This window comes from Strongylocentrotus purpuratus, unplaced genomic scaffold (assembly GCF_000002235.5).
Source record: "Strongylocentrotus purpuratus isolate Spur 01 unplaced genomic scaffold, Spur_5.0 spur5_scaffold_3, whole genome shotgun sequence".
In the NCBI taxonomy this organism is placed as follows: Eukaryota; Metazoa; Echinodermata; class Echinoidea; order Camarodonta; family Strongylocentrotidae; genus Strongylocentrotus; species Strongylocentrotus purpuratus.
In genome coordinates, this window is record NW_022145609.1 from 9,458,102 (window position 1) to 9,469,108 (window position 11,007).

Below are 11,007 nucleotides of genomic sequence, written 5' to 3' on the forward strand. Positions count from 1 at the left end.
AATAATCATAAATTCCACGGAAATACAAAAAGATATATATTTGAAATAAAGGCCCACTACATCATGACTCGAGTGTCTTTGGAGAAAAAAGAAGAACTTTAAATCTTCTGGTAAATCAAAATGGAGTGTCTATGACTGATTTTATAAATACATTGAATTGGTATATTTTGAATGTAGCTATGAGTTTTTCATTCATTTATTGACAAAACTTGAGTCTAGAGCAAGTATTAGAATTGCATACTATGGCATAAATAGCTGCGACCAAAACATTTTCATTCAGAAAACATGCTTTTAGTAGCATCAATTTGAATGGTCGATTTTGGGATATAAAAGATTCGTGAAGAAAACTTTAGCCGTTTGAACCTGTTTCACGTGACATAGTTCGATTTATTAGGAAAACATTGAAGATTTGGCATGACTCAGAACAACCTGGAATATGAAGATTTGCTCAAAATGTGATATTATGACTCTTAAATTAGATTTTAGACACAGGAGTAGAGCAGTGGTCTCGTAACCGGGAGATCCGGGTTCGAAACCAAGTGACAAGTCAATGCGCTACTGCAATTTGATAAGCCATTAACCTTCATAACCAAGTCCCTCGGAGAGGACTTACGGCCGTCGGTCCTCTAGTTGCCTGCCGACTCTAAAACATACACATGCTTTCCTAGCAGTCAGGTAAAACCAACCAACCTATCAAACAAAAGTGTTCGGGTTTCACACAAAAAATAATTGCACAGTCGGTCATTAATTAACTTTTCTTGGTTGACATTTGTCAGGGGTGCAAATTGCCGCCCTTGACCCTCCCTTCAAACGGCCAATGCCCCCCTTCCGCGCTCGCGTGCTTATCGTTATTATCACTGACATATTATATTCGTTATAGGAAAATGATTTGGAAAAAAATGAGTGGCATTTTATCAAGATAATAGTTGATACATACACAGGGTCCATTCCATCAATCCATTTGTATTCACCATCCTCATCCATGTCTTCTAAGCCGATGTAATAGTTACCATTCCTCGCCGGTAATATCGTGGCAATGAAAGCCTATTCATATTATGAAGAAAAGAGAAATACATTGGAGATTGATATCAACGTGGCGCATTGCAACATTGTCTAATTTCGGGGGAGGGGCAAAGTAAACACGCCCCCCCCCCCCCCCCGATTCAAAGGATTAATATCTTAGTCGCATGCAATTGCGTTCAAGGCTCAGCCCTCCACCAGTTTAGTAAGCGTATGCATGTTCCCTCCCTTTGAAAGCACACCCCCCCCCCCCCCTCCCCTAAGTTGTGAGTATTACGAGCCGGACTTTGATGCGTGAAAAGTACCCCTTTTCCGGAGACTTGGGAAACATGAATGCGGTCCCTCCGTTCCCGGAGTGGAAGGGGGGAGGGGGGCGGGGCTCAGCCCCCTCGAACTTTCGGCTCATTGCAGTAGTGGTTACAATGGGAATGTTCAACCAGTATTCTTAAAATTTTCAATCGGAGTTTTAGATGTCACATTTTCCAAACACGTCAACGTATAAAGACAAAGGTTTATGTTTTTAATTTCACTGGTGGGAAATCGAAGTTTTTGTTTGTTTTTATCTGAGAATTATACATGGTGTACCTGTTTGGTGGTTGGATTAATGCCTATACCGGTCAATAACATAATTCTTGATGAGTTTAACTTCATAGAACATCTGCCAATTAGAATACGATTTTTACTATCAGTCTTGACAACATTCCACCGCCCTATTCGTTCTGAAAACACAAAGAAGGCGCCAGAAAATCATGATAATTCATAAGAATAAGTAGGCAACGGTTAACAAATGTTTAATTTGAAAAACGTTAATACGGTTGGCTTCATGAAAATTCTGATAAATATCTAATGTTATAGACGATAAAAGTGCGTACGTACATTTTGACCAGCTGATGTAATGATTGGCATGTCACCTCCTAAGCTCTGACAAAGTGCACGTGTGTCGGAGAATGTCTTGTGGACATCATGGTAAAAGACATACTGATAGCCACCATACACATTCGACCCCGATGTAGAACACTCCCGACATTCAACTGTAAGATAACAATAAGAGACAATAAAGCAACAAGTGATTATTCACACTGCAGTGGGGCTCTACCCCCCCCCCCCCCACTCCCCCACCCCATCACCGTTTTCGAACTGCCCATAAAAAAAATGGAGGGAAACATTTGAAAGAATTTTTTTTAAAAGAAAAAGAGGAATACGGAAGTAAAAGGAGGATCTGACATTAATCCCTTTCACCTTCGTTTTATAGCCCCTTTAATTAATTTGATTTTAAGTGGTAGGCAACTATTCCCTTCCCCTCCTACACATTTCCCAGGGACGTCTTATCGTTCTAGTTCTTTCCTCAATCATGTTGGCAATTGACTGTCTGTCCTGTTTAACGAATTTTCTCCAGTGCTTCGTCCCACCTCCCAACCCCTCCACACGTGCGCTTTCCTAGATTAAGATCAATGCTCATATTGCATCCAAGCAACTAAACCCATCTGATCCATTTATTATTTCAAATAAAATTACTTTTTTGTTTTGTTTAGAATAAATACTTATTTACCCATCATACAGTGGGAGCACATAATAGAGTGGGAGCACTGAGGTGAATGCTCTTGACTCTCGTACAATATGCCCCTCTCCATGCCCTCAGGTGTATTAAATGGGTACCGGGGCCAACCGGGCAATGCCGGGGTATATATAATTACGGTACACACGGGAAGGGCTGTATTAATACTGATATGGCTATCCTGGATGTGTACTTATACCATGGAGTTGCTTATACCCACTGTTTCAGGTGAATATCATATGTATATGGTTCTATGTTGTCGTTTTATAATTGTGAATGTAAGTTCATTTTAATGAATCTTTAACCCTATGTTAACTGGGGGGATCAATTTGACCCCCCCCCCCCCACCCCCTGTTGTAATTTCGCGACTACTCCGAAACCGCGGCAGATTAAGTTTTCCTTTCATGACTTTTTTCTTTCGAGTGTTACGCATCTTTTTTTTAAAAAAAATTTCGAAAATCAGACGTATAGTTACAAAGTTACGTGACCTTTGTGTACAATTTGTGTACAAAACATATGGGGTCAAAATAGTTGAATTGTAGTTAGAAATGAAATAAAACTTAAAAAACAATGAAATACATAGGAAATTATCAAAACAAGAGATAACATAAGGAATAACATGGCTCTTCCAATTTGTTTGTGTTGTATTATTATTCCAAATGGTCTAACAAATATATATAGTGGAAACACATGCTTAAATATGAATAATATATGATTTATGGGTAAAAATGTGAATTTTATGACCTTATTTGTATACATTACCATACATAGGCAAATGGGTGAATTTTTCAAAAAATTGAAATTACCATGGTATTCTATACACTTCACTTGACATGCATGCACGCGGCGATCGGCTGTGAAACGGCCGAGATCTTAGGGGGTCAAATTGACCCCCCCCCCCTCCCCTCCAGTGAAAACCCGGTCTGAAATAGCCCAGTTAAAATAGGGTTAATAGTGATAGCATACTGTTCACAACAAAAAAAATGACTGGTGGTAAACAATAAACAAGTGTTGATACTTTTGAATTCCATAGGCCATTCCATTCTTTTGGAATTGAATAGTAAAAACATCCAGTAAGTTTAATACAAACCTGTAATAGACGCAAGAATCCATATCAGAGTAAGTGACAGGAACATCCTTAACCATCCAAGTATTGAATCCCCAGACATTGTCAATATCACAGAAACACAGAGAGTGAATAGTGAAGTCCAATATTTAATATTATCAATTCCCTTCTATGTACACATATCAAAAAAGATTGTGCTTGTACTTTTAGTAATATCCATTGCTATATATCCTGGTATGACGGAGCAGCTTGGAATGGCCTGTGATCTGATTCCAGTACCCAAATATTGTGAGAGATTATTGAAAAGAAAGTCGATTATGCCATGTATCAAATTATAGGCAATGTACTTCCTCCTTGTGGGATAACACCGCTAATCAGAGGGTAGCGAGAGCAGCTGAGGTATGATGAAGTGTACCGCGCGAAGTGAAATAGATCAGAGTTTTGATGATACGTTTGTGGTAGAATGTACTTTGTGAATCAGTCATGTTCTACATGGACAAAAGGACACCAGAACAGGCTATTTTGATCATCACAAAATGTCCACGCCATGACGTGGAAAAGCCGAGTATGACTTTTTTGTACAAGGTTATTTCCGCTTTCCAGGCTAATCGTTTTCTAAAAGGGCCACAGCTGAAATAACAAATACATCAACCTGTGATATCGATAATTGATACTTTGGTTGTATCCATGTCTATGAAATGAAATTAATCTGCAAATTCAATCTTCATCAAAGTTATTATAAATAACAATCTATTGAAATGATTCTGTACGATCCAAGAATATTCACACGACAGAACTTTTGCCTCCATCAAAGGTACTATGTTCCATTTGCAGGCCCAAAAAAATGAAAAGGTAAAATTCCAACGGTGTTTGAAAGACAATACTAATTTAAAACTTCCATCAAAACGAAAGGGCTTGAAAATATATTTCAGGGGGAAGATAACGACCATTAGTTGTCGAATCGAATTAAGTTATTGCAATGTCTGATTTTCAGACCCTTTTACCGAATGGTCGTCCGTTTTATGCTGCACACAAATTTAATCAGTTTAATTTTAGCCATAATTTTGGCCATTACAGGTAGTGGGTTATTGATGCTGACAAATTATAATGTACTTGTACCTATAACAGCTCATTTGATGTGTGTTATTACCAAATAAAAAGTCAGTCAGTCACTCAATAGTGTCTGACAGTGAAGTCTAGAAGGTAAAAGGGTTTCCTTGCATAATTTGAATACTAGGACACTGCTAATGTTTAAATTACACAGATAGGGCATACATGACATATTCATAATAATTCTCGCAAAGTTCTACAGAATTTGATGTTGGCTGCAAAAGGGACATAGTATCTTTAAACGATTTCATATTTGTATAATTCTAGAACAGCGCTCTTAAATTTTCGGTCCTCATTTTAATCAGTTCAACCGACCCTGTGTCTAAGATCACGTTTAACAAAAGGAAAATATAGACCTCATACTCACTTCCTTAGTTAAACCAGATTTTGAACAAAATCTAAAACCCAGTGCCGGGTTTAATTTTCAGTAGAATATTGGTAGAAGGTTCTAACCTTTCAGTCATTACATATTCAAATGAATATCCATGGATTTGAGAATAAATGGAAAAGGTAAAATATTAATCTATGGTCTATTGATAGTAACCAAAGAATGTGAATAATGTGGACTGCGATCTGGGTCCCGTCTTATAAAGAGTTGCGATTGATCCAAATCAATCGCCAGTCCCCCGATCAATCGCAAGTTTGCAGTCTCCTTTCTCTTATGTACATAGTCAGGCGCGTACGCAGGGGGGGGGGGGGGGGGGGGGGGGGTGTATAAGTTGCGATTAATATCAACTCTTCATAAGACGGGGCCCTAGTAGTATTTGTTGAGGATATGCGCAATAAATTGTACTGGAGGGCTAAATTAATAATAATTAAAGAATTATGTTCATGATCTCTATCCTTTACAGAGCTGTAGTCGCCTGTTGGGTGTGAAATTATGGGTGCGTGTGCGTTCGCTCGGTGTGGGTAGGTGTGGGGAGGTCCCAACCTCAATATCGGGTAAGGGGATCGATGCACGTCTAACAACAACCAGGAAGGGGGCTCCTTGGTATTTCCCATGTAGAAGATTACCATAGTAGATGCTCCATAAAGTGATTGCACCATGAATAAACAGTTCCCAACTGAATGGCGACAAAATTCTGATTCCACGCTTGTGTCTTGTAGGTATACTAATGGTCAACGTTTGATATAAAGTTGTTCCTTTCTTTATGTTTTCTATTCATCATAACAGGGAGATTCATCCTATCCAAAAATAAGTTTTTACTAATATCACTGAGGGTGTTAACTGTACAAAGATAATTCAAGCAAAAGGAATGTCCTTTTTTCACCGGGGCACGGTCTCTTTGCATCCTTTGTCAGTTGAAGGTTTCTGCTTGGTATGGTGGTATTGTGTTATCATACCTCCATTGTTAGTGATCGGCGAGGCGCTTGCTTGTCTGGATAACCGCAAACTGACCAATACACAATTGCATCGTACTGGGTTTCGCAGGGAAAGCCCCTGTTAAATAAAACTCATCGGTGTACTTTATAACAGGGACTGATCGTATATTTAAATTGTCAGGGGATGAAGGCCCATGATACTCTTTTGAAAATGAAAGTTATTTTGAAAAGAATACAAGGCCATAGGATTACTCTATCTTTCCTATACACTCTGGACGTTTTTAATCATACATTAATCCTTAATATAATTAATGCAAATATGATTTTATACAAGTCCTGTATGAAGCAAATCTATTCCACCATCAATAACTTAAAAAAAATGAAAGTTTATGACATTTTCTATACAGAGCAAATTGGAGAGGAGATCGCACTGTGTTGTCAATTAGTGTTTAAAGGTACTATGTCCCATTTGCAGGCCCAAAAAATGAAAAAGTTAAATTCCAACTGCATTTGAAAGATAATACTTATTTAGAACTTCCCTAAAAAAAGGTGGGGCTTGAAAATGTCTTCAAGTGGGAAAATAACGACTATTAGTTGTCAAATCGACTTTAGGGCTATAGAGCCCAAAAGTAATAGTCTTGATTTTCAGACAATTGTACCGAATGGTCATACATTTTATGCTGCGCAAAGATTCAATCAGTTTAATCTTGGCCATCACAAGAAGTGGGTTATTGATGTAGACAAATGCTCATGTACCCTTTACAACTCTTTTCATGTAGTTATTACCAAAGAAGAAAAAAAGCCAGTCAGTCACTCAATAGTGTCTGACAGTGAAGTCTAGCAAGTAAACGGGTTTCCTTGCATAATTTGAATATGAGGAAACTGCTAACGTTTAAATTTCACAGATAGGACATACATGACATATTCATAATTCCTGCAAAGTTCTACAGCATTTGAGGTTGGCTGCAAAAGGGACATAGTACCTTTAACTGATGACAGCTTCAAAAAGTAAACTTTCTAATCGGATATTGATCAACCTTCCATTAATTTGTTTCTCTTATTTTTCTGCTTTGATTGCAACCAACTTAATATCAGGGTTGATTTTCCCTTTAAACTTATCCGTTTTAGTTAGTGTCGGGCATTGAGGAAATGCGAACTGTTGAATTTTTGAATTCAGCATTATATGGCAATCGGCCAAATTCGACTATTATCACCAACTATATTTTGTTGTTGCTCTATGTACAAGTGCAAACGTTTAATCAAAAACGAGATAGACTGACTGAAGAGTGCACCTCATTGAAACTGTGTTAGAAGACCATGGTTTGAAAGAGATACACAATGTTCATGCATTGCATACACGAAAAGTGCTTGTTGACCCGAATATTGGGGATGGCTAATTGATTTTAAATAGACTTCATTTCTATGACTTTGCGATCATACAGAGCTCAATGTAACCTTTGTACCGATATATCCTTTTTAATTCTTATACACCACTCTCTCTCTCCCTGTTTCTCTCTTTCTCTCTGTGTATCTCTATTTCTCTCTCCTCCCCTCTCTCTCTCTCACTCTCTCTCTCTCTCTCTTTCTCTGTCATTCTTTCTATCTTTCTCTTTGTCGTTCTCTCTGCCTGTCTCTCCCTCCCCCTCTTTCTTTCGGAGTTACTGTATAATGAGAAAGGTGAATTGTGTATTGTCGAGGTGACATTATGATCCTGCACCATTTCTTATACAGAGTTGCGTTTGATCAAAATCAATCGCAGGTCCTTAAATCAATAGTGTAGTATCCATACTGTCATGCTGCCATCTAGTGGCAAGAAGAGTATCTTGGTATTATTCAATGTACGGAAAGCTACAACACGCACCACGAATAAAATCGTCATATGCAACAATCCAAATCATCGCGCAGATCTCTTATTTTGTGTACGCAAGGCAACATTACAACGGCGGCGAGCAGGGGCAGCGATTTCTTTTCATGACCGGGGGGGGGGGGCGAAATGCGATGGACGAGGGAGCAGTGGCGTAATGAGGGGGGGGGGGCAGAAAAAAGATCCGCATCACCACCACTCTTAAATGTTACCTAGGCCCTGGGAACATTTTTTAAAAGTGGGGGGGGGGGGGGGGTGCTAAAGTATTTACGATCAGGTAGAGCAAAGCAAGGTAAAGTGGAGCGTAAATTTGCGTGGGTCCAGGGGTAAAGCCCCGGCGGTGTCAAGGGGCGTTTTGGGGAAGATTTGGGGAGATTTTCCCGATCAAATAGGGTGCTCTGAGGGCTTATCCTTTTCTCTGAACTGCAACAAAACAAAATCCCGTATCAGCTAGATTGACAAGGGTTGATTTTTAATGGCATGGCTTATCAAGGGAAAATAGAAGGGGTTTGTAAATCCACGTGGACCAGGAAACAGGAAATATTACTGTAAGGTAACAATTTCGGTGGTAAAATCAAATGTGCTATTCAGCTTCCTTTTTTCCTTTTTTTTAATGAAGAGTGCAAATTGATTATTTTTGCATTGTGTGCTTGGAAAATTGTACTTGAGGAACAATTCCATAATCAGAGACTCATTCCATTGCATAAGATATTACCGAGGTCCTTGATGTTGTAATCGGCGTCGTAGTCATCTTCTTCGTCGTTTAAAAAAAAAAAAAAAAATCTCGATTTTTTTTTTTAAAGGCCCATCGTATGCTCCTAAAGACAATAAACTGAGAGTGAGCGAGAGAGAGAGAGAGAGAGAGAGAGCGAGAGAAAGAGAGAGAGAGAGAGAGCGTGTGAGAGAGAAAGAGAAAACTTTTAAACATTTATTTATTAAATGTAAACGTACACTCATATTTAACTCGACATGCTCATGATTACCATCTTAATAATCCCAAACTTAGTTTAGCCCTACGATCAATTAGACACCATGGACCAGATATTTGGAATAACTTACCAAACCATATTAAAACTAGGACCTCCCTGTATTCTTTTAAAGCTTATTTGAAAGCATATTTGTTAACTCAGTATAGTTTACTAGATCTTACATAGAAATTTAAAAATTATCTAATTTGTTATGTCTTGAATTGTTCTGTCTTTGTCAACAGAAATGGACCCTGCATACATTTAATATTATCACCCGTTACTGAAACCAACACACAATTAATATCACGGTATTAGTCTCTTTTTATTCCACCAAGCTAAATTTTTGCACCTTGAACAAATGCACTTCTCAACACGAAATATTTCACTAAATTTGTTTTGTTATTTTCGCTCAAAATTAATTCAGCCATGCTCACTTTTAATCACTTCAATTATATCTTATTTAACATTGAATACAATGCAGTTGCATGGGTTGTTCTTTTATTTTGTTAACTCGGCAGAGGCCACGGTCATGTTCAAGCATTTACGCTTACGGCATGTGGTCTCCTGCTTTTTCCTTTATATGAAACTTTTATTTTAACTAGAAACAAATTTTGTCAAACTTACATGTTATTCATCATATTTATTTGTATGTTTCTTTGTATAGATATGAAAAAGTGGAAATAAAACAAAACAAACAAACAAACAAACAAACAAGAGAAAGAGAGAGAGAGAGAGAGAGAGCTAATGAGAGAGGAAAGAGAGAAATGAGAGGGAGAAATAGAGAGAGTGGGAGAGAGAGAGAGAGCTAATGAGAGGGGGAAAGAGAGAAATGAGAGGGAGAAATAGAGAGAGAGTGGGAGTGGGAGAGAGAGAGCTAATGAGAGAGGAAAAGAGGGAAATGAGAGGGAGAAATAGAGAGAGCGGGAGAGAGAGAGAGAGAGAGAGCTAATGAGAGGGGGAAAGAGAGAAATGAGAGGGAGAAATAGAGAGAGTGGGAGAGAGAGAGAGAGAGTGCTAATGAGAGGGGGAAAGAGAGAAATGAGAGGGAGAAATAGAGAGAGAGAGAGAGCTAATGAGAGGAGAAAAGAGAGAAATGAGAGGGAGAAATAGAGAGAGAGAGAGAGCTAATGAGAGGAGAAAAGAGAGAAATGAGAGGGAGAAATAGAGAGAGTGGGAGAGATTGACAGAAAGAGAGAGAGGGAGAGGAAAGGGGAGTTGACAGAGTTGAGAGAAGGCAACGTGAAAGAAAAGAAGACGACTCCTCCTACACCCCCCCCCCCCCCTCAGTGGTCTATACACATTTCATCCACATAATATAGAGAATTAACGCCTCCACACACACACAAACGCGCACTTACACACACACACACCCACCTACAGATCCAACACACAACCCACACACACCCCCACACAGCTATGCCTCCTCGATGTCCGGACCAACTTTGTCTTCGACGTTAGGAAAAAAAAAGAGTTTCTCCGATATTGTTGATATGTACCATATTGTTATAAATATTTAGCTATTGGTTTGCTCGTCTTGTCTTTGCATTTCTTATTTTAGATCTATATAGATTTTTAAGATAACAACTAACTAATATATGAGTAAGTCTACTAAATAATAAATCAGTAACAAGATGATTTAAATGTAATCATTACTTGATTCTCAATTTTTTTTACCATGTACAAACATTGAATATTATACAAAATATTTCAAAATAATTAAATATAAAGATAAGAATGAAAAACATAGGAATAATACAGAGACGATGTATTTTAATAACCCTATTTAGGCTTGGCAAGTTAATGCAATTACAAAATCGGCACCAATAGCATAGAGTGGCGTAAACAAAACAAATATTATCCATCTGAAGGCGACGTGTTTATATCCTTTGTGTTCTTAAAAAACACAAAGCTCCACTAGAGGATTTGGTAGCTATTTATTGTAAGTACATTAGACAGTTATTTGAATATGCCTCCCCAGTGTGGTCAACATCTATTACTACCATTATTTAGCGGCTAGCTGAGTCGTTGCGATTTTTTTTTGGAGACCACAAAAAAAAAGTGGGCCCCCCCCCCCTAAGAAATCCTGGATCCGCGCCTGCCT

The 11,007-nt window shown here is 38.4% G+C and overlaps 1 protein-coding gene across 1 annotated transcript; it reads right to left on the reverse strand.

Annotated features, from left to right (window-relative positions):
* Positions 1-419: 419 nt before the first annotated feature.
* On the reverse strand, positions 420-4,159 carry LOC115928801 (CD209 antigen-like). Its single transcript, XM_030996718.1, has 4 exons — positions 3,666-4,159; positions 1,897-2,051; positions 938-1,044; positions 420-429 (listed from the first exon to the last, which is right to left on the reverse strand). The coding sequence occupies exons 1-4, from the start codon at positions 3,742-3,744 to the stop codon at positions 420-422; spliced, it is 351 nt and encodes a 116-aa protein (XP_030852578.1). The 5' UTR covers positions 3,745-4,159.
* Positions 4,160-11,007: the final 6,848 nt, after the last annotated feature.

What these genes read in the sequence shown, in the direction of transcription:
- LOC115928801 (XM_030996718.1), bottom strand. Translation starts at nt 3,744, where the DNA reads ATGTCTGGGGATTCAATACTTGGATGGTTAAGGATGTTCCTGTCACTT. An exon ending in GATTCTTGCGTCTATTACAG is followed by an intron (nt 2,052 to 3,665) that starts GTTTGTATTAAA and finishes GTTATCTTACAG; the next exon opens with TTGAATGTCGGGAGTGTTCT. An exon ending in TTACATCAGCTGGTCAAAAT is followed by an intron (nt 1,045 to 1,896) that starts GTACGTACGCAC and finishes TAATATGAATAG; the next exon opens with GCTTTCATTGCCACGATATT.